Source organism: Scomber scombrus, chromosome 9 (assembly GCF_963691925.1).
Source record: "Scomber scombrus chromosome 9, fScoSco1.1, whole genome shotgun sequence".
Taxonomy (NCBI): domain Eukaryota; kingdom Metazoa; phylum Chordata; class Actinopteri; order Scombriformes; family Scombridae; genus Scomber; species Scomber scombrus.
Window position 1 is genome coordinate 20,600,283 of NC_084978.1, and position 24,771 is coordinate 20,625,053.

Genomic DNA, 24,771 nt, shown 5'->3' on the forward strand with positions numbered 1-24,771 from the left:
CACAATTGCTGCTCACAGTGATGGCTGGTACAAATCTTGTGCCCTTTTCCACATCAGAGAGTAAATGCATGCTATTACCATTGGAGCAAACGACTGCTCACATTGCCATCGTTCCAGCACTTCATCAAATTGATATTGTGGGAAAACACACCAGCAGTGCCCAGTCTTTAGTTCGTAAACACACCTAGACTCTCTGCCAGTTCCCACTGGCTAGTGTGCTGGCCGTAGACCTAGTCAGTGTGTTTGGCTGATAATATGAATGGTAATGAGTGACTGGCTGCTGGGATTGAAAGCAAAAGTGCTGTCATAATTGAGTTAGATTAATTAAAGGAGCTACGCTGTATTCTTACAGATCAGTGCATCTTGTTAGAGGGCTGTGCTATGGGTTAGGGAATCGGAGGGGGTGTGTTTGTGGCCTAAGTGTTTGTGTTTGTGCGTGTGTAACCTGCAGATTGTGGGCTAGGTGGGTTGCTGTGTGAGGAACTAATTGAAATGAGAGGCGATGTGCAAGTCTCAGCCAACATGGCCGGTCCATTTGTCAGGGTGACATCACTGCACTCACACCCCATCCATCTCCGCCCGGCGCCACAGAACCATGCTCCTCCTGGTGATTAATATCCATACCTCCCTCACCGCACTGCATACACTCCCCCCCCCCTCTGAGTGCTCACACACTGCCGCTGCTCCACACATGCACACTCACAAACAAACAAATACTCACACACACTCTGTTGGAAGCCCTCCTCTTCACTTATGCACACAGTGGCTGCGCACTCACCCACACTCACTGCCATGGCACTCCCATTTACTCTCCCATGCACACATGGCTGGAGCCCAGCAGCCATGCAGTCACACACATAAACATCCTAATTGTTCCAAATACAAACTGTCCTTGCTCTTTCAAGGTTTTGGGTGTCTGTACAGATTTCAGTTCTCGTGATCGTTTAGTTCAAATTCTCATATTGTTATAAAAAAACACTCTCCTATATGTGCTAGCATGTTAGCATTCGGTGACTCTGGAGGATTTAAAAAAATGCTTGTCTTTTGATAAAGTTGAAGGAGTACTGTTGTGTCTGTCTGTATCACCAGCTTGTTTAGATCCTACTGAAGATGTAAGTCTTTAAAAATAGGTCATGAATGCATTAGTTTTATATTTTTTTAAGTAGTCTACCGGTAGTAATTTAATAAAACATTGTAGATTAAGTAACATTAAACCTTACTAAAACAGGAGTAAATAGTGTATTTGTAGGGACCATTTCCAGCCGTGGATTTGACATGCTATGAGGTATTTAGAGCAGCAGGATGGTGTGTGTGGGACTGATTCAAATTAAACAGAGCGCATGTTCATCATAATCAAGGATGGAATAATTGTTAGAAAGACCAATTGATTGTTGGTTTTAGTCTTTTCATGGGATTTGTCGACAGTTGAAAGAAAGATTGGAAAATGGTACATTGACACAAGATTAACTGCCTGTAGTTGAAGGCAGAGCAGATCCAAACTTTGCTTTCAGAATATGATAAGCCGAATCAAAAAGCATGTTTCTTAAGAAATCTTTGCTTCTTGTAAATTTCGAGCTGATTCCAAATCAGAACACCACTCAACTGGCAGCGGCGCGGCTTTTTGTAGCCAAAAATATTATGCCCTTCCGAAGACAAATAAAACATCACTCATACAGCACACACCACGGTGCTAAACCTCCAGAAAACAGATGTTCATTTAAATTGCTGCTGTTGATTTACAACTAAAGTTGGCATGGTTTTAGAAATGAACAGTATCAGGAATAAAAGCTATAGATCGAGCTGCCTGAGCATATTTTCACAAGTTCTTGTGAGGAAGGGTCAACCAAAAACCAAGCTCATTATGGCCAGCTATCAGAGGAACTACAACCTGAGGAGAGGAGGAGTTGGGCTTTGAAGATCCTCTAAATTATGACCTTTTCTCTCATACTCTGCTCCACTGGTGTGCTTTGATAAGCCATGCTCTGATCTCCTCTGTGGTATCACAGTGCGTCACTGCACACTGGCCCAGACTTCCAGAGCTGGGTGGCGCTAAACTTTCTCACCACGCCCTCAGATTACATCACCCAGGTTTGATGTCACTTTTCACACCATGCCTTTGAACACGTCAAGCCACCGGCCAAAAAGTGAGACAGAGCATCCTACGTGCAGTTTTGTTTAGGAAAAAAAATAATAATAAAAAAAAGGATCTTGAATATAAGAGCCGTTTAAAAATCCGACTTAAGTAAAAGCTAATTATTGTTCATAAAATTTCTCCCTATGCCGCATGTTCCTCCAAGTGGAACCAAAGCACTGGTTAACCTCGCAGTTGTGACTCTCCAACACCGGTCTCTCCCTCTCACTCTGTGGAAGCATGCAGAACCGCCTCCGCACCAGCTGTGAGATGCAAAGCTCTACTTAATGTAAAAGCATTTTGCTGTCTTTGACAAGCCACGGTCTCCGCTATTCACCAAAAGGAAATATGTTGAGAAATACAGGAAAGAGAAAAGGTGATAGGGAGTGGGAAAAAAATACAGAGGCATAGATGGAGAATAGAGAGAGATACTGAGAGCAGAGGAAGACAGGAAACACATCAGAGAGACAGAGCACAGGGAGGACTTGTAAAAGGGAGGGCGGGAGAGAAGCGAAGGAGGGCAACTAAACTGAAAGTCGACAGCCGCTGTAGCCGATGTGTGATTGATTGAGTGGTGTTCCGATGCCAGGGGTCATACATATGCAAACTGCTCATTTGTAGTTGCTGCCAGGGCTGCTGTTCACCAGAGCCCTTGAATAGTGTCGCCTGACCACCGGGACACATAGCACAATCAGATTAAGCAGCCCCAAAGTCACATGCAGGACGACCAACAGCTGCCACGTGCACCACCAGCTCTGACTTACAGTATCTGTTTTTCATCCTTGTCTGCTGTAACAGGCCCTTGTCTGTCTGAAAGAGATCTGGGTTTAAGGGGCTCAGATACGTGTCAGATGAGCTTTGGTGTTTGTGCGGCGAAGATTGTCTCTCTTGACATTTTGTTGTTTTTTTTGGGGGGTTTTTTTCCTCAGTGCTTTGTTGCACACAAATCACATTTTCCGTTTGAGTGGCTCAGGCTGTATACAGCAGCACAGTATGCATGATGATCCGTCTTCAGCATCATGCATTAGCCGATTCAGACCACCCTTGAGTGCAGAGTGCAGTTGCGGTGTTGGTTCCTGCTGCACACCCTGCATCTATTTGTGTCATTATGTGCAACTGAGAGTCATATTCAAACGCAAGCATTTAGGTTTCTGTTTGGTCACTTGACATTTTCAACACCTGCAGTTTAGTGAGCGCGTTATCATTCAGTTTGAACTAGTCCAGTGTTCAAGGGCAGGCCCCTGACACATCAGATGACTTTGTTGCAAATCCAAGGCGGTCTGATATTTTCTTTAATTATTGATCCATGAAGAGGCTAGCAGGAATCAGGGACTCATACATAAATTCCTTTTCACCATTTTCTAGTTTGATCCTGCTATCATGTTATATTCATTCATATGGAACTAGTCATTTGTAGGGGTGACAATCAAAAAAGTATGGCTTATCTCCCCCCCCCCCCTTTATTTTCTCTTCCACCGGAAACAAGGATGTGGTGTTGGGTAAATGGTCTTCAGTGTTCAGGATGCCATAAAGAGGCTTTCTTGTCCTTGGCTGCCTTTCTGTCCCCCTCTCTCGCTCACTCTCTCTCTCTATTTATCTATCTCTCTCTCCCTCTCCTGCTCTCAGATCGGGCTGCGCTTCAGCCATGCTATTGGGCAGCAAGCTGTAAACAGGAGCTGCACACTGATCCAAGTTGCAATCACCTTCATTCAGGCCCATGCCCCCTCCTGCCCCCTTCCCTTTACGCAGCCTGTTTTCATTTTTTTCTTTAAGTTTTGTCAGCATGCTGAACTGTTCTAGCGCCCAAAAAGAGAGAATGAAAAATCTTGTGGGAATGACTCTGTGTGTGGAGGATGGACCACTGGGTATGTCCCTTGCTCATCGTCAGCCTGACACACAGGCCCTTTATGTGGCTGTGTGGAGGGTGGCCCCTTCCCTCCTCTGCTTCTCATCCACACCCCAGAGGCTCCCATTCAGCCCGGGTCTAGCTGGGGGGAAGTTGGAGCTCTTTTGTAGTGGGGGATTCTTAGGGGAGGCTGTCAAGGCTGTGACTGTGTGGGCCTTTATTTCCCCAGAGAAGAGAAGGGGAGAAAAGATAGAGGGAGAGGGCAAGGGGGAGTTGGTGGGAGGGGGAGTACCAAAGGAGAGTTTGGACACAGACGACCTTGTTAACTGGCACCCCCAATGAGAGAGAGGATGATAGAGAGAAAGAAACAGGGAAAAGACGAAGTAAAAAAGCGAGAATGAATCCAGTAAAAAGCCCAAAAAACTTTCCCTCCGTTACGTCACCGCTGTTATTCCCATCCTCCTTCTCTCTTCTCCTCCACTCCTCCCTATCCGTTCCCTCCATCTGTCCCTGTGAAAGCTCACTCTTCAGCTCAATAACAAGCTTTTGCCCTCCCCTCACCCTTCCTCGCCCCCTTCTCACCCTCCGCCATTACTTTACACACATTCCATTATCTGGGAGACCAGGCTAAGAGAGATGTCTCGGGGTCGGAGCGATCATTATCATCACCTCTTTCCGTTACACTGTGAGTTATAGCCCACCGTATAAGAAACAGACATTTAAATCATAATCAATAGAGCAATATCAATGCTGAGAGGCATGGCTAAAGGAAATCACTGCCATGCCTCAGGAGTTAACGGAGACGCTCAGTTCAGACTGAGATAGTGGCACACGCTTATTGATAAAAGACGATCAAGCCACAAAATGCATTATGAGGCATCACGCTTGGTGCTGGCTTCTTAGAAAAATAAACAGTTTTGCTGATATTCAGGTGATGCAATGATTGTAGCTGGTGTGTGAAAATGTGTGGAAATGGAGTGGATTTGAGCAGTGATCTCCTGGTCTTTGAACATCAGCGTCTGCTGCTCATGTATTGCTTCCGGCACAATTGCTGAAGCTCAATCACCGCAAGGAGGGGACACTGTCGCGCCGCAAGGAGGGGACACTGTCATGCTGTATACATTGACTGACCCTCAGGTCATGTTAAAGTGACGAGGGCGGCTAAGTTCCTCGCATGGGGTGGTGTGTTACATACACACAATGTTTTGTCCGAGAAGGACGATGCAAGGTGACAGGTGTGACCTGACCTGGCTGTGACCAGACCACGGTCACTGCTTCCACTCCGATTGAGATCAGGACTGAATCTCTGACTGTGCTGCCACAAGGAGAAAACACCAGTTCTCCATACAGTAGACGTGCACCACATCACTGTCAAGGAAGAACAGCTTTTAGACATGATACAAAAACACATCATGTAAACAGTCAGGACAAATTACAGTTCTAACATGCTGAGAAAGAGCACACAGTAACTGTTAATAACTCATTGTATGCTGGGATTAATAAACTCTCCTGCAAACTTCATGTCTAATCCAGTTGACACGTGTAAACAGATTAGACTCCACATTTGGAAATCTTTGTTTTCGAGACAATTTGAAATGTTATTTGTGGACATGACATGACCTTTTGTAAGTGATGCATGTATAACTAGTTTTCTCTGGAGATCTTATTAAATAAATTGGCACACGTGATTCAGTTCAGTTACAGTATATGATTCATTTCTCCAGTGCAGTTCAACTTAGGGGCATTTTCCCTTCCTCAATGTTCCTTTTTCGTTTGTCAAAATAAAACATTTTCCACTGAACCATTTCAGCTGTATATACAAAACAATGTTGTGTTTTGTAAGAGAAGGCTTTAGGCAAACCATATATGACATTCCTGTAAGTATAAGACTTGGGCTTCAGTTATTGAGACTCAGTTGAAAAGGCATCCCACGTTTAATCTACAGAACTCACAACAGGCGTGCTTAATAATGTCTATGGAGCACTGAGAAAATTCAATTAGTACAAATTAATTTGTGAGCACTTTACTTTCAAAGTATCAGATCAACCAGAACTATTTGTTATTTAATAATTATTTTATGTTTGTTGAATTAACTTGACTGAGACAATGTACCGGTTGTGCCAGAGTTAATTGGCCAGATCATTTAAAAGAGAATTTGCATATTGATTTGAAAACAGACAGCTAACAAAGATGGATATTATGTGATTACAGTTTATAATTAAATGCTTATTTTAAAGCTGCACCTAAAAGTCTTGGCTGAGTGTCAGCTTGAGTGTAGTGCAGTCAAGCGCGTAACCATCCTGACCAAATAGTTCAGAGGCACTGAGCTGCAGATTCCCAAGGTCCTGTGTAGGTGTGAGCTGTGAGCGCTGCACATCGCGGTTCATGTGCAGCCAAAGCCCACGCAGCGCTGATCAGACAGGTATCATCTGCTAGATCTTGAAATCTATAACACAATCCCCGACGAGTAAAGAGGTTGGGAACATTGGAAAAGTAAAGCTAGATATTAGGTGTCATTATTTAAGTAATCAGATTGTGTGTTGGAGTAATAGTATGCAAATGATTCTCTATCGTATTATTCTAGGAAAGCAGAGGGAAAGTCTGGAGGTGATTCATAGGTGATGGACATTAAGAAACAGCCATAAAACAAAACAGACTAAACACCTCTAGAGCATGAACATTAAGACAATGGCCTGCTATAAATGTAAAAATAGAAATAGCCAAGCATAAAAACAATTACTTTTACTATCTTAATTGCTTTCCAAAGAAAATACTTTCTGTCACCTTTCCAATTAAAACATAACCAGCAGCTATATTAGATGTATTTTTAAATGGTGCCTTCAGCCTGTCTTGTTGTCTAAGATATTGGATTCCACCTCTACATTTTAATGACCAGTTTCATTTATAGATGCAGAGGAATAGGCTCACCTAAACAAAACGTGCCATAGAATAGGGCCTCTAACAGTTTTAAACCACTGGCTGGGTATTCAACTCTAATGGTTTACATTTGTTATTTAGTAATGCCTCATATTACAATGTCAAATGGATAATGTTTACTATATCTTTTCAATTAGGCTAGCAGTTGCTCAGAATCCCTTTTACATGCCGGTCTCTTGACATTTCATAACCCATCTGACATACACTTGGTGAAGTGTGAACCATTTTGCAAATGAGGGTTATTCTGGGAGAGTCGCGTCTCCTCTCTCCCCAGCACCCACGAGAGGCTTGTAAAAGCTGTTGTCCTTTAGTTATGACGGAACACAAGGAGGAGCCGTATGAGGAAAAAGAAAAGGAAAAGCTCTTCAATCCCTGCCTTCTCTTCTCTCTGTCTGTCTCTGTTCCTCTGCCTGTCCCTTTCACTCACTCTCTCTCTGCATGTGCCCTGCTGCTCTGTCATCCTCAGGGATGCATCTGAAGGAGACCATCTGTTGATCCATTTGTCTCCTGCTTTGCTTCCTGTGCCACCCCCTCTCTCCTATCGATGATCAGGCCCGGCCTTTCTCCTGCCCACCCTCTTTGTTGCTGCCAACAGGCACTCGGGGCGAGGCGAGAGTGCCGTTGGGGGTGGAGCAAGAGGTTGCGCCCTCTATAGTCCCTGATTTACACAAAGAGAGAAAATAGGAATCATCAGACTTATGTTCTTTGTACATATACCATAAACTGCCAATGAGCCCAGAGCAGCTGCTTTCTAATCTGTGTTTATCTAAAGTGAGCATCGCTGTGCTGACCTGAGTCATCTTTTTTTTTTCTCTCTCTCTCTTTTTGTTTTGCATTGCTGATATCAAAACTATTCCTTTTTCCCCCTTAGGACTTAAACACAGTGTACTCATCATTATATGGAGGCATAGACCATGAAATAGATGTTGGAAACAAGGACCATCACTGGAGGCTTGCGAGCATTCACCACCAACACATTTATAGCTTGTGAAATGTTCAACGGTTTTGCCACTAAAGAGAGGTGGGGGAAGGGGAAGGGGGGGTCTTGCTTTCCATGCATGTCTCCCAGCTGTCTCCTTGCATGCATGTTCATGGATTTGATGGACACTGAGTCCACCGTGGGGACTTCAGGGATTGCTTGCCTTTGATCTTCTCCCGCGACTCTCGATTACCCATCATTCAGCAGGGCTTAGGCCCCTGAGAGCAGCTGGGAAAGGGTGGTGTGTTAACACGAGCTCTGATGTACCCAATAGAAACTCCCCGTCCAACTCAGACATCGTATAGCAGATTACATAGACACAGAGTGAAATGTACAAGGATAGTACCTGTTGTGAGTGTTTCAACTGAAGGTATGTGAGGGAATCGAAATGTGTCCGCAGAAGATGGTAACTCTGATAGGATATGTAATAAGGGTGAAGTCCATATAGTCTTTTTTGCTGCATTGAAATGATTGTAAATCGTATTATCACTTCTTTTTCTCACTCTGTCCGAGTTTTCATAGATCCGTAAGGTTTTCATCAGGCCTGCTCAATATATCTGATGATGGGTGTTCACCTAGGGAGACATACCATTGATTTCCCATAAGGTACAGATGACATGTGGTCACACACATTCCTATTTTACCAACAACCCTGTCATCTAATAAGTCATGATTTCACCGCTGCTGTCACCCGGCTCGATGGTTCCTCTGACAAAACTGGGATTGGGTTCATCGTTGCGGATAACCTTTAGCCCTACTTTGTTTTGTTTTTGTTTTTTTGTTGTTTCTTTTATGGTCAAGTGCACATTTCAGTATCCAGTACAACAATGTGACTTATCTTATTAGCTTTCTCTAGTTTTAAATCTCTTAATCTCTGTGTGTTTACAGGCTTCCTCAGTACTGGTGACCAGGCGGCTAAAGGGAACTATGGGCTCCTGGACCAGATCCAGGCCTTAAGGTGGATCAGTGAGAACATCGGCTTCTTCGGAGGAGACTCCAATCGCATCACTGTGTTCGGTTCTGGGATCGGAGCTTCCTGCGTCAGTCTTCTCACCCTTTCCCACCACTCTGAAGGTACAATACAGTAGAGGGTGGGTGGGGGATGGGTGATACAGCTGTGGAGCTCATGCCCGATGGCGTGTATGCTGCTTGATATTAGAAACTGGCGATGCAGGAAGAGTTATTGAGTAATGTATTCTACTTTACTGTACAGCATAACGAATGTTTAAGGAGCAGGTGTTTGCATTTAAATGATTGTGATATTCATTCCCATCGGGAAATTGAAACTCTACAGTGGCTTTCAAACCTCTACATGTGGGTCTTGTGATACTCTGCTGGTTTTCTAGTATCCCTGCTACTGTATGTCAGAACTGAACATGTAGGTATTATGTTTTTTTTCCCTGTAAGCAGGATATGAAAAAAGGACATGATGTGCTGGCTGTTCATGTAAGGACAGTTATTGGTTGTGGTTGTGCTAAATGGCACTCTTTGCTGTTTTCTTTCTAAGCAATGTTGTTTATCTACTGACTGCCTTAATGCTGCTTCATGATGATTTACTGCTCATGTTGGCCATACTTAATGCAGCAAGCATGCTTGAGCTGGACATGCGATAAACATCCCTCATCATACTCGTGTTCCCCTAATGCATCATTGAATTAAGATGGAGTCCCACTGCTTGTAGGTAAGTTCTTGCAAGAGGTGCTTCTGCTCATGCTTGCTTTGAGCTCCATCCATGACTGTCAGGCTCAGACTGCACCCTGCAGAGCCTAATGGACACAGCATCATCCGTAACCTAGAATTATTACAGTCAGTCACGTATTCACCCATCCATTTAAAAGCTGACAGTGTCCACGTTTAATTGATAGCGGGGCTTTGTACATGACAGGCTATCAGGACATTAAGGTGTTTGTGTTGTATGGCAATGTTTATGTTTTTTTCAACACGTTGTTTATGTGGTGGTAATATTCCAAATGAGAAATCCTTACATTCAGACGTGCTCCCAGCTTGTGAACATGTTAACAAGCCACAAACATGCTGCTTTGGCCACACATGGTTGGAAATGTAACACAGGGCTTTTACTGCACATTATGTTGCAAGTGAATTACATTAAAGAAATCACTCTTGCATTAGAGGGTTGGTCCTGGGCAATGCTGCTGTCAGGAAACTATTAAGTAGCACAACTGGAACCACCCGACCACCAAACACACAGATACACACACAATGCTTTTCCTCATCACTAGGCAGAGTAGAATCTCTCTTCTCTGATTTTTGATTAGCAGACCAACGTGCATTTGAAAGAGGTCATTTGAGCTGCTCGTCTTCAGTCTCCATTACAGTGCCAGGGATTTGTGATGTGTTTTGCATTCTCCAATTTGCATTAAAGTGTTACTAATTGCCTTGATTTCCTCCGATGAATGATGACTGCTTTTGGATTGAATTTTTACCATAAATGCCTTTTTTATTCATACTCCATAATGCTACGCTCCATGTAGCATGTTATTATACTGCCAGTGAAACCATCTCCTCTGCCTCCCAGTAAATTGGATATTACCGGGTCTGTTTTTTCCCTGAATGGAAATGTATGCCCCACTGATAGGATAAAAAAAAGACCCAGTAAAAACTTGAGGGATCCTAGGAAATTGAAACAGGAAGTCTTCTATCACGCCAGGACTCTTGCTGCGAATGTTACCAATGGCAATCAGATTTCACACAGTCTCTTTCGGAGCACAGATTGTTGTAATTATATAAAGTTTAGGACTGGAGTGGGCTGCAGGATGTGACAGGAAATCCAAGTAAAGAAATGTCTTTCTGCACCTGCTTTCACAACCTAAGCTGTACCCTCTCCCCTCCTCTCCCCATTCTCCTCTTTTCTCCTACAGTTTTGGTGAAGTGAAAACTGGTAGGATGTTCTTGTTGCCAAGACAACGCAATAAACAAGAAAGGAATCAAAGCGTCTGGATTCACATAGCAGTGAAAATTGATGCAAAAATCTATAATCAAATGAATTATACACTCTGGCATGAGCACACCTGGTTTCAGGTGGCCTCTAGTAATGGATTTCTGTAATGATTTTCCTTCCATGTTAGCAGACTGTTGCATCTCTGGAAGAGCGTCTTATATTGAGTTCTCTACTTTGCAGTCTGAATGGAAATTAAGTCAAGAAGCAATATTGTAAACAATGCCTCATAGCTCCTCCCTCATCTCTTCATTTGACTTTGTTGTCCAACTTGCTCACAAATAAAAAATTCATACTCAATTCATAGAAATAGAGGCAGTGGTGTCACATTGAATACGATGTGTTCAAATTCTGGAGCTTAATAGGGTCGGATATGATAACACAGGATAAGATTCACATGTCTGCTAGCACACATGCACACTAGCACACTAGCACACAGACATTTCCTTTCACCTGCTGCTCAGATGCAGGATAACGAGGTGCAGGTAAAAAAGAAAAAGTAAATCATCGATGACACACTGTTCTGGAGCTCCCTGGTGCGTTGGTGTATTTAATGACAGTATTCCCACTCTTACTGTACACAGTCTGTCATCACTGCCTACAGTGCATAGACTCTCCATCTAACAGAGACTCCTTTTATGCCTGTTGGTGGCAGGGTGACAACTTACTTCAGATGCTCCATGCTCCTCCTGAAGCCTATTTAATAATCTGGATCCTCCTATATCATCCTAGCCCTCCGGCCTCTCTCTTTGATTGCCTGCTCCTCTGGCCTGGCCTTGGTACTGTCTCCATGTGGGCGTGCCGAGGGCTCCAGTCACAGTGTACATCCATCACCAAGCCTCCCCCATCTGGCCTGCGTGAAGGCTGGCCTAGACGTCCTCTCATGAGGGCTGGATTTTTTAGACCCCAGTCCCTGCCCTGCCTCCTCCATCTAATCTCCTTCTCACTGCACCCATCTGTCTCTCTGCCTTCACAGACAGTAAATGCATGCGAGGGACACACACTTTCTCTCCATGTGTCCGTGTGTGTGACTCTCTCTCTAGTTTTCTCTCTCTCTTGGTTTCTGTTCCCTAGTCTGCAGCATGTGTGGTGCGTTGCTATTAATAAGATGGCTGCCTTGTCTGCTATGTGGCAAGCAATCTAGCAGCACATCTGAGACTTTGGAAGCAGAATGGTCATTAAAAGCATAGTCTCTCTCGGTAGGAGAGTGTTTTTGACCAGCTTATTAAATGTTGCTCAACAGTTGTGTTCCCACAGAGGGAAATCTCTGTCCTCATCTTCTTTTGCTCTGGCTTCAAACAGAAAACGGCTGAAGAAGTTCAGAAGCAAGGACATTAGCCAGTCCCATGTATTATCTATCTGGCATCGCACAGTCACTAATTGAACATGCAGATTTGGCTTTTTCCCTATCTCCTAATAATCATTATGATATAAAAAGTGAGATGGCTTCTCTGCACACGAACAGAATACCAAGTAGCCAGTGACTCAGACATGTGTATTTGTAAATGTATCTCTTAATGCTTGCATATCAGAGGCCATTATATATGTTTCTCCCTACACAACCTACAAGAATCATACTATGTCTGTGCACATGTGTCCAGCTGTCCTCATATGTGCACACGGGCGTGTCTATTCGCGGAGCACACAGGAGGGAAGGGCTAGTTGTAGAGGCGCTGAAGGTCGTTTGGTTTCTTTTTTTCCTTTCTTCCTGTAAGCAATCAAGATAAAAGCTCTGCTTCTGAGGAAGTGCTCCCGTTTTAATGGAACGTATTGGACATTAAAGACAACTAGTGTGGAGGATCCTTCATGCCAATGTCAGCTTTCATTTTTATTAAGACTTCTGGGTTATTGAGGACCATAAATGTGCATGTTAAATGCTTGGGTTTTATTATAGCAGTGCAATGAGTACCAAGGCTTTTTAATGCAAGACACCACCTAGCAAACACTGAAACCCCTTGAACCATGAGTATTAGGAGGGCAGTGGGACAGGTACTCTGTAACACATTTTTTGAATCCATTTAGTGTGAAGTATAGCATAGAAGATGATTAAGTCAAGGAATGCATCATGGGATGTGGAGAAATAGAGGCTCTGACAGATTGAAAATATCAAATGGCGTGGCACTTTAAAAAAAAAAAAAAAATCTGAAATATTAACTTTATAAATGGCTGATATGCATAGTGAACTACTTGATGTGGATTTTCTCACTAGAATTTATGATTCATGCAGTCTTGGGAAAGATGTGACTCAGAAATCATAGGAACTGATGTATTACTGTACAATTTCCCACAGCTGATTGGGTGAGAAACTAGGGCTTCCATTAGAGTGACTTGAGTGTGATGTAATGATTGCAGTGGGACATATAGCCATGTCCTTTACGATTAAGTGTTGTCAGTGAATTATCTGAGGCTAAGATGAATGGAAAAATGTTGTGTTTTTTTTTAACCTAAATATAACCAGTAGTACTGCACTCTACTCTACTAATGGTTGTGGATTATGTTCTACAATTCAGTTTATATACATGTGAAGACTGCAACATGAGATAATTGGTGATAAAAAATATAATTAAATTAATACATTTGATCTTACAGTTTAACTTATAATAAAAATGTAATTTTACAACAGTGCAATCAGTATCAAATTCTTAATATTCATCACAAATCCATCAACACTTATCAGCCCTCAGAGTTTGAGCTAGTCTAGAGTTTTTGTTTAACATCTGCACTTGTGACTGTTTCAATCATAAGCTACACTCAGCAACACTCATCACACTTTGTTTTATTCTGTCAACATGCCTTTTTTCTCCCTCCTCCACCTCCGATGCAAGACTCCAACCTCTGCAATTGTAAACAAAACACACTGATGACACCAATACAGAGGCACATAACGAGTAGATTACCATCAACAATAACTGGTAATATTAATTATAATAAATCATCATCATTATTATCATAATTACAATTTGTAATATATCACAGCTTAAGGATAAATATTTGCATGTGTATGAATATTAATACGTTGCTTGGTTTTCCAAATAAAACCTTTTTTTCCATATTAATTGTATCTATAATCCAAATGTGCTTCGCTGTCATTTACTGGCTTCACACACGTGTTAAAACTCCTGGCAAGCAGTGTTCAGATAAATCCATAGTAGAACTATGTACTATTATTCATATATAGTAGTAGTATGCATTAGTGTGAGCAATACATGTAATGTTTACAGTGCTAATACAATGCAGACACTCACTTGGAGTGGTGCATTATTCTTATGATTTTTTTTGTTTTAGTAATTCTGCATGAATGACATAGTTAGTTAGGAAGCAACATCTAATGTGCCCACATTTAATTAGTGTCTTTTTATTATTTGAAATCTATGTTGATTGCTGCATAAGATGAAGCATACAGTATATTTGATTTTATTTAGACTGATTTATGTCATTTTTTCCATGGTTTCATAAACTATATATACATTACATTATATACTATCCTCAATACATGAAACTATAGAGAACCACAGTACATACTATAAATTCATATGCAGTTTCATACATTTTAGTATAGTTTATGTGCATATTAGTGTGCATTACATGTAACATTTGATTCTTATAATTTGACTGATTCTGCTTGAATTGCTGAATATTTTAAGGTTCAATGAAATTCTGAGTGACTCCATCTGCATGACTTCACATAGAGCAGAGGAACCTCAGGGAACAGACCTCTTTGTAAGGTCTTGTCTTCGTCCTCTTGTGATTTCACTGCACAAATCAGTGCAAATGACTGCTGTGCTGTGCCTGGCATGTATTTAACTTGCGGACATATATAGGAAGGAAACAAGACTGACAACAATGTTTATTGGACTTCAAATCAATCTGCCTCTGTCAATCTTGTTGATCCACTACGGCCACTGTGGGATTCAAAGCCTGCGTTGCCATGAGCACGTAACCTCTGCTCTGACAATCATTTACCGTGTACATGCAGTCTCGCTGTTGTCCTTTGAGGTAGCAACGCAAACACTGTTCTACTGTGTCTGCTGGGACTTGTGAGGATGCATTAAGCCTTGAGAACTTGTATACTTATTCATTGCTGTATCTCTAGATATCGACACGTAATCTAAGGCTAATATAAATGCAGCTCCATATTACCCTATCCAGCAGAGTGGAGAAGGGGGCCAACAAGCCATATAGATGAAGAGTGTGTGAATGTTGCACTACATCACTGCTTTAACTGCAATGTTACATCCGGCTATGACCTTTGAAAATAACACGTGTGGGTTTCCTCTCTGAAACAAGACCCATGGGAGGTTCTCCATGTGGAATGGCCTAAAGGCCTGCACAGCCCCACTCCATAATGTCCATGCAACGCGCTGAGCTCTCACTGTAGCAATCTGGAGGTGCAATCCATCCACACCCTGTGTTGACTTCATTTCTGTGGGCTCAAGTATCCTGTGGCAGCCATCCGTCGCCTGTGGAGTTTAACATCAAATAAAGGAACCTTGCAAGAGCTAGAATGTGAACTGGAGTCACCGGGAAAGATAGCTGAATAACCACTCCCTGGGATGTTATTCATACACGATGCAGCTGCCATTGTTGTGCAAATGCTCCGTGTTTGAGAAAAACCAGGGACAATTGTTGAAGTTGAATAGACCCCATTTCTGAAGTGTCAAAGGCATTCAGCAAGTCGACACTGTAAAGTTACCTGGGTGTTTGGGGCAACAGAATGCCTCCATCTCGAGGTTTGATTCGGCTGTTTTTGCTGAAGGGTGTCTGTGCATCTCAGTGTGTGAAAAGGGTCTATGCGAGATGAGAGAATGGGGACGCGACTTGTCAGGTGCCGTATTCTTCCACCTCGATTGACAGGAGCGATAATTAAACCAGGGGGATGCCATCTCTGCGGAGCAAGAATGCTTGTATTTATTTACGCTGAGTACTCTCCTTTGTTGTCTGCCATATACTGTGGCTGCCATTGTGTGGAGAAAGCAAACTGCTTTTAACAAGTGGCCTATGTGGCATTTTTCAGTCATTCTTTGAACAGCAATGCCTTTGACTTTGTGTAGCGGAGCAAAATTGCTTTATTTTTTACTAAACAAAGATGGAAGATTACTTACCAACTAAAAGGTATTGCTCTCTTTTGATCTTGAAAGAAATTGGAAATGGCCTAATTCAGGCAGCAAATAGGTTTTTTCTCTTCACCACTCATCGTTGCAAAGAGAAAATGAAGCCAAAGTTGTATTGAACGGGACAAAAAAGGTGGCGCCACAGAGTAATGCAGTGTGGGAGGGAGGGTGTTATTAGGGTAAAGATGACTCCACTAAGGTCAGATAGCCAGTTTGAGGTAACAGTCTAGAAAATAATATCTAATTGGGCTTTCCATCAGAGTGAGGCAGCTTTACCTATCCCTTGCTAGAAGAGAGCGGAGGAATGAAGAATTGACAAATGGCTCGAAAACGATGAAGGCAGTTCATTCAGGTAGTCCAGCCATCAGTCTGTCTCTGCTTGCAGCAGGTAGTTGAGCCTATAAAGCATGGAGTTATAGGTGTTAAAGAGCCCAGCAGCAGGTCAGAGAAAGAAGCAGGGGATAATTGAGTACTTTAGTAAATCCATGCCTCCATCAACCAAGGTAATAGCTCAGAGCATTGCATATACCCCAGATTCACAACTGTACGGATGGGCTTCAGCAGCTTGAGCGACATGTGGCACACATGGGCTGCCTCAGCAATACTCTCCAAGACAATACAATGAGACCCATCTGGTGATGTATCGCTGAGATTGCTTTTGGAAACTAATCGCAGCTGATGAACGAGGGGACTACAGAATATGTCATCTGTTGATGACCTGCAATCCCCAGTGAAGATGCTGGCAAGTGATTATTAGTTCTAGTAGATGCCATCTATGAATCATTCTTTATAAATCATTGTCAAGGGCGTCTTCATACACATCCTAATGGACAGTGACAGTTGTGGAGGGGGAATGGTTGCAGCTCCTGGCTATGCTCCTGTGTTCTTTGATCCTGTTAGTCTTTAGATCAATTAAACCAATAGCTGCATCATATTGCTCCCAGACTGTCTCGTCTGTTTCCCCTCTTGAGTGGTCTAATGACTTGATAGAGGTTTCTGTATGTATGCATGTCTGTCCGTCTGTCTGTCCATTTTCCTGCTACGCTTGCCTCGAGTCCAGCACCTTAATCCCTGAGGCAATTTCTTCAGCTCCCTTCCTTGTTTCTTACAGCAGTTTCTTTCTTTCTCCCACCCCCATGTCTCCCTTTCGTCTTCTCACCATGTCCCTCTCTCTCTCTCTCTCTCTCTCTCTCTCTCTCTCTCTCTCTCTCTCTCTCTCTCTCTCTCTCTCTCTCTCTCTCTCTCTCTCTCTCTCTCTCTCTCTCTCTCTGCCTCAGTCTTTCTCTCTCTGGCATCAGTGTAAAGCATCCATTATAGAGCGATGCATGGGTGTCTGTGTGAGTGGGAGAGAGGGACTTGGCACTCCTCCTGCCCCACCTGCAGAGGAAGCACTGACAGCTGAGCACTGGGGGCTCATCTCTCCCCCTCCTCCTCCTCCGCCCATCTCCACATCTCCACTGACCTCCCTCCTCCTCTCACACCTTCTCTATCTCTCTCTTTCTTTTTCTCTCTCACTCTCCCTTTATTCCCTGTTGTTACACACATATTGGCCCAATTTCTGCCACCACTCTCTAGTTTCCTTTATGCTATTTTCCCATTTCATTATATCCATCCATCTTTTTCCTTCCATCTGTTCTCCTTTTTGTCTTCTTCACTGCACAATTGTATTTGTTTCTTATTTTATCCATGGTTGTATAAGTGTTTATTCATTAGGCATTCCACACCAGGCAACACGGTTGGCTAGATGTTGAACCATGTGTTGTTTAATAGACTGTTGTTTCTGTGTTTGTCTGCCAGATGAACAACCACGGTGTAATTAGCTGAACTTTGCCCTTCAGTGATGACCACAAGCACTTTGTGTTTGCTTGTTTTCGCTGACAGCTCACCTCTGTGGCTAGCTAGGTCAGTCCTTCAGTGTTCATACATCTGTTTATCTCTGCAGAGAGAAAGGGGTTCAATTCCTCTGCATGAATAACAGACAGATTGTGAGGAGTGACTATGCTGTGCTTGAGAGCGCCACCATCACTTTCACAGGTTTGCATACAGTGATCTTCTGCAGCAGGTAGGGAACACTACCTGGTTTTTAAAACTGTTTCGGGTGATGTTTTGAAACTTTAGAATCATTTTGAAATGGGAAATTTATGATTTTGTGCTCACTTAATTCTGGTATAAGTGCTTCATCTGCACAGAGAGGAAAAGTACTTGTTTACCGCTTTACTTCATGATTATAGGCGTCCTGGAATACATCATTCTGTTTACATAGAGCCCGCTTGCTACAGTCTGTGCTTACAGACAGAATGATTTGGAGGGAAAATTGTTTTTTCAGTGTGTGATAAGAAGTGTGGCATATAGGAAAAACATCAGTCCAATTACTTTGCTGTAGGACTAAGCTGGTGTGATTTGCTTGGTGAGAGCCTATAACAATGTGTGTAACAAAAGAATGGAATCCATGGCCTGCCATCTGGATCCCTATAATGTGCTGGAAGTGTACACTTTAACTGTTGTTTTTATGTGTGTGTGTGTGTGTGTGTGTGTGTGTGTGCGCATGTGTATGACCGTGTGCACATGCACTCACAAGCTGTAGCCTGCCTACCAAGACGTTCAATTCTGGGCAGTGCAAATGCATTAGCCTTAGCTGTGAAATTTGCATAGTCTGAGAACAATGAAATCCCCAATGAGACGAACTTCAGCAAACATGCTGACAAGCAGAAACCTCTACTATAAAGGGCCGACATTGTGCAACCTGACAAAAAGACTAAATCTTTAGCTCTCAGGCCCGCAAGGCTGTAATAGATTTTTAGCTTAGAGAAGTAACATAAGCTATAGATCCTTTTCAGTGGTAAAAGAGAGAGACTCACCAAATCGAATGGCTGTTGGAGAACAATATTGCCAATCTGCTATCTCACAACTTCAAGACAATTTCCACCTCTATAAGAGAAAATCCAACATCAAGTGACCATGTTTATATGTGGTTAATATCTGGCTGGGAAGCTACCTTTTGCTGCAGACTTTTAAATGAAAACCTCCTTAAAGAAGAAAATGCCATAAGACAACAACCCTGTAACAGAAAATAGCACCTGCATGTTACAAATAAAATATTATTTCGGGCACAGGTAAAGGCTAACACATGCTTTTAACAATGTAGCATGTACAACATTATCCACACCTTTAGCTAAATTGAAGTTGTGGTGAGAAGCTGTTTGACACGGAGATGCACTGGATTATAAACCGGAAGAGCACATGTGTAGCTCAGGGGTTACTTCCTGAGCTTTTTGTGCTGTTTTTCTCAGTCAAATAGAAATCTCACCACCATCTGCCCCCAAAGAAGCACATAAATAGGACAACTTTCACAGTATTAAAAATAAGATTATCCCATAGTGGCTAACTTTCCACGTAAATTGCAACACTTGGTGGAGCTGCTTAGAAGAAAAAGGCCTCCAGGGGCACCTTAAAGCCCTTTCAGTGTGTGTAAGGAGTTGAAAATTTCCACCATTCCAGAGATCCTAACAATGAACAATAACACATCAACAGCAACAGTTTTCAACAAGATAATTTCATTTTTCAACCAACAACAACTTGTTACATCAGAGGAATTTTAAAGATTCTAGAAAAACATACACTTTGCTTTGAAGTTTTCAAACTTTGGGCAGTTTCATCGAGCTGTTTTGGGCCTCGTATGAATTCACTATAAAACATAATGGCTGACTCAAGTCAAACAGCAGTCAAATAAAATAAAAAGAATTTTGCTTATAAAATTCATTATACATATACAGCTGGAGGGATTTTATTGTGATGCAGCTGCAGGAAGTGCTGAGAAAGTGTTTTGCTGACTTAGCACAGCAATGAAGTGGATCAGAAACCAAGTAAGGCGCCTATCTGTTAGATGAAACGTTACAAGGAATGCAGGAATAGAACAAAACTCCCAATGCGACTCCTACGTTATCCATGAACTAACAAATGCAGATTAAAGCGAACACTAAAAAGCAGGTTTTCCCTCAAAGCTGTTCATGATGAGCAGTTTACTATTCAACACAATAGTGGAAATAGCTGTGTGAAGAAGGAACTGAAAAGAAATTGCAGAGTACTCAAAACCTTGCCTATTTTCACACCTAAACACACCTGGCTAATTGCTCCAAAATGTAAGTGTAGACGTTCAAAATATCAACCTCTCCTGTCTGAGCTCTGACCGTATCCCTTGTCTAAAACAGCCCTTCGTTGAAAGCATGCAGCAGCCTTGACAGCTAAAGTGACTGCTGAACAAAGGAACAAAAAGGAAATGCCTGCAAATTGTCTTAACCCATTCATCACTTGAAAGTAACCTGGGCCCTCGTCAGACAATCAAGCCAACGTCAGACTCAACATTTAACTAAAACAAATTGTGCTTTTTGCCAACTAAAGATAATGCAGCATCATGTTTTTACAAAATGAAAACTAGACATCATTTGTGAAACATTTCTTCCCGTGAAGGCTGTTTGGAGAGCATGCGTCCTCTGCAAACCCATATGGCATGCCACTAATATTGATCGATGCCCACCACTGTGAACACGTCTCACACTGTAGAAGATAATGAAATGTAGCAACGCAACATTTCACAAAAATCATCACAGTGATCTGTTTATTATACATTATGAAAGGAATCATGCCTACTGCCGTTTTCTAGTCAGAAAAACAATGCAAGAGTGTTTACTTCTTTAGAAACACAGAGCAGAACAGAGTGCTCATAAAAATGTCTACTCTCATCCAATGTGCTATTCTTAGGGTTCCCCTTAGAGCCACTATGTAATTGGAGCCTTGGTTGTCCTGTTGGTAAAAAGCTATCCTCCACACACACTTTTTATAAGGCCTGTGAATGACTGTCTGGGTGTCTGTGGCTGTTCTCCGACATGTCCCGGGACTCCTGCTCATTGGTGAGGGCTTCATTAGCCAGGGATGGGAGGTGGCAGCAGAGAGAGAACAGCTGTTTAGCTAACCACTTGCATTGTTAGCCAGCCTTCTCCGTATGCCTAACTGCCTAAATCCGTCCCCTAGCTGCTAATAGAATGCTCATTAGGAGAGGAGAGGGAGAGTAGATGGAAAACAGCGCTACTGTGCTACAGCCCAACCAGCTTCTGCTACTCCTCCTCTCCCTCTGGTCTCTATTAAAGAGCTATACAAAATACACCTTCCCTCTGTGGATCAACTACCTACCCAGCCCATTATGACCTCTGACCTAGACCCCCTGGGAAAGACTGGGGGTGTATGGTTACCTGAGTTGTGCTCAGAGACAGCCACCAGCCTCTGTGATATCAAAACATGTTCCATACACTTGCAGAGATACAGAAAGATACAAGATTACAAAATCCCAGAGGACAGACAGATGATACCTTCTACTCTGAGCCCTGAAGATAGTAGGGGCTATTTTGGTGTGTGTGGTTTCCTTTTTTTTTTCCTTTTTCACAAATTTACCCTGAGCGGTACAGTGTTAAATTATTCAAACATTGTAGATTGTGCCGCCGTAATTTGTCAGGAACCCATAAGCACAAGTCTATTTCTCTGTGTCAAAACTGATGAAGTTGGCAAGGAGGATGGAAAGCTGTGACATCAGAGATGGCACGAGATGTGAATATCTGATGGTGTTCATGGGAACAGCGACATATTAGAGCCAAAAATCCTGCACCCCTGTCACAGTGAAAACACATCTCTGGCTGAAAAACGGCGGCCCATGTTTGATTAAAATTCAAAAGAGGAAAACATGATGCCATGGAAGTGCTTCACTGAATTAACATAGGCCAGTTTCTAACATTCCCATTCCCTGTGCAGAATTGCAAAGAAAGAAAGTACACAGCGACATGGCGGGAGACTGGCAGAAATCAATGTGTGGTAGAAGTGATATGCTCCAAGCTATTTACAGTAAGTGACAATAGCTGTAGACTCGGCTGTCATGTGGAAATGTACTCTGGAATAGTGTACACAGAATATATGTATTGCTTGTGAAGAATGAATATAAGACTGCCATGATAATAAGTCTCCCTTTTACAAAACCTGTTTTGGAATACTTTGTGAAGATAACTGAATAACCAAAAAAAGGAAAAAATTAAGCTTGCTCATAATACTATGAGACAATATTAATTTCTCAACTGTCAGACATGGTATACTGCCATACTGTTATTTGACCATTGTGAGCAATGTCTGAGCCAGAATGCTTTCCTGCAATATTAGATTTGTGTATAATTTTAGCATCAGTGTGATGAAGGTATTAAATGTGCAGAATTTTCAAATTCTTAGTTATTTCATCTTCTAACAGTTTCTCAGTGATTTTTCAGAAAAAAGCACAATATCAACACATATACCAATATTGCAGTCTGAAGTTACATTTAACATGACACAGGATTTAAAAAAAGAAATTTTTATACATTTAAATTAAAATAATATATACTACATAAATACAAAATGCATGCAGATATTATAAACTAATTTTAAAATCAAATTATTCAAATCAAAGGCTAAACATGATAAAACTGTAGCCCACCTGTATTTTAATTCCATTATACCATTTCAAAGACAAACAGTATTAACTAACACACGAATTAACTGAATTAGTGTATTAACTATCATCAACACTGAGCAGCTGGTGGAGGTATTTTCCCCCCTGATTACTACTCTTATTTTTTTTTCTAAGCCAGCGACAGAGAAGAAAAAACAGGCAGGCAGGTAGAGTGAGGCCGACAAAAAACACACAGGCAGAACAGAGTCAAAAGAGACTGACAGAGAGTTTAAATGAGTAATGACATTTATGTCTAGTCCACAAATGTAAGGCGACATCACTTTTTTGGAAGAAAGAAAAACATTGTCCTATATTTAGGTCAATAGAAGATAAACAAACTGGACTCTATGGCATTAGCAGCCATATAGTGTCGGTCATTATACATGTTTTAGTGACTAATTTCTTGAGACATTTCTTGTGACTAATTACTCTGAGACGCACACACCATGGAAGAATAACACTGCACTGACTAAGAGGCATTATCTTTCTCAGCTTTCAGCTTTCAATCCCACAGAGCTTTTAAGGACAACCTCACTTTTTGAACACAATGTCAACAATGAAACTATGGATTACCTGAAGAAACCTTGTCTGAGTATATTTTGAAAGAAATGATCCCACGAGATCTAAGCCATCTTCCTCTGGTAAGGACAGTCCAGCATTTATCACTGCATTAATTAGTTTTCTCTTGCATTAATGGCCATCACCATCAAATACATCAATGGGAAAGAAAGTCCAACAAGGACTGAGGACATTAACGTGAAACTAACTAAAAGGTGAATAAAATCAAATACCTCAACAAATGATAATAATATATATAATATAATAATACATTTTTTATTTATATAGCATTTTTCTTAACAATTTTACAAAGTGCTTTACAGAAGCAATAAAACCAAACAAGGCAGATAAAAAAAGACAAATTCCTAAGAGATGAGAAGGACTACAAGAAGTGATACACCTATCCCTGGTACAAACCTCTACTGCACCTGAGCAACATCCAGTCTGGTTTCAGGACATATATCCGAGGAGGAGACTTCTCTCCACCACCCCAAATACGAAGAAAGTCCAACATAACTCCTCAAGCCATGCTGCCCATCTGTTTTTTGTTTTTTTTTGTTTTTTTTGGACAAGAGTCAGTTCCCACCTCCGAAACCCCAGACCAGCAGACCTCCAAAGCCGAACAAACACGACAGTGCAAGAGGAAGAGATCAATTCACCCGTCCATGAGCCAGATCCAAAGGCCAGGGAAGAAATCGACTGTTGTCAGACTGAGCTGCACTGAACTGACCTTCACTCAGCTCTCTGCACTGCTCTGAACTTGGCCTTTCTTTTGTTCCAACCCCATGTGGGGAAATATATACAGGTGAGACATTTTGTTTCCTTAAAGAGCATATCCCTGAACATAGGAGCTTTACTAAGAGGAATGATGTAATCAGTCCTGTTGCATCACAGCAACATCATATTTCGTCTTTTTTTATGTGTATAGGCATCAAAGTGATTAAGTCCAGCTAAAGAGGTGGTAGTGTAGATTCACCACCTCAGGAAAAAGAGAGAAGCATTTTTGGATTTTCTTTCTCAAAGTTTATTTCCAGGGGCAGAAGACTTCTCAATTAATGAGTTTTCATAGTGGTTTTTAAGTATCTCTCGTGTTTTTAAAGTATTGTGACATCAACTGCATTAATTAAATGCATTTTGGATTAAGGCATCTTCTACACAAACTCAGGTGCCACCTGTTAGTTACGCTTCTCAAATTAATGGAATATGGTGTTACTCATGTCCCTTATAAGACACATCCCCACCAGTCTGGGACAACAATTGGCCTGAAGCCATGTGACCGTAAATCCAATGTAGGTGCCATTGGCTGATATGTCTGTGGAGGTATATAATTGTTTTTTAATAATAATAATAATTAATCTTTTTTTTTTGGTACATACTTAGCCTATGTTGTTTGTAATGTGTTTCATGATTATCCTGATAAAAGCCACACGCCCAAACAAATTGCCAAGTTCTATATATGACAAGTGTTGATGGAGTTTTGACCTCTTTTAGAAGTGCCTTGATTTGTGTTGTATTAAATGTGCAGGATTTGCATATTCTTGGTTGTTTAACCCCTTAACAGTTTCTCAGAGACTTTTCAGAATAACGCACAATTTCAACACAGATATCAAATAACATTTACCATGTGACAGGATTTCATCTTGTTAAAATGTACTCTCACATTTAAATCAAATTATAATACATCAATTTTTAAAAACGCAAAGATTTCGTGAGCAAATTTTAAAAATCAA

At 41.8% G+C, this 24,771-nt stretch overlaps 1 protein-coding gene across 6 annotated transcripts in view; it reads left to right on the forward strand.

Moving 5' to 3' along the window:
• The window catches only part of nlgn3a (neuroligin 3a), an 89,601-nt gene that overhangs the window by 40,066 nt on the left and 24,764 nt on the right, over positions 1 to 24,771 (forward strand). For all 6 annotated transcript variants that reach the window (XM_062425313.1, XM_062425310.1, XM_062425314.1 and 3 more), the window contains one exon: positions 8,782 to 8,967. In XM_062425313.1, the coding sequence (XP_062281297.1) occupies positions 8,782 to 8,967 (186 nt within the window). The remainder of the gene's footprint in view (positions 1 to 8,781; positions 8,968 to 24,771) is intronic.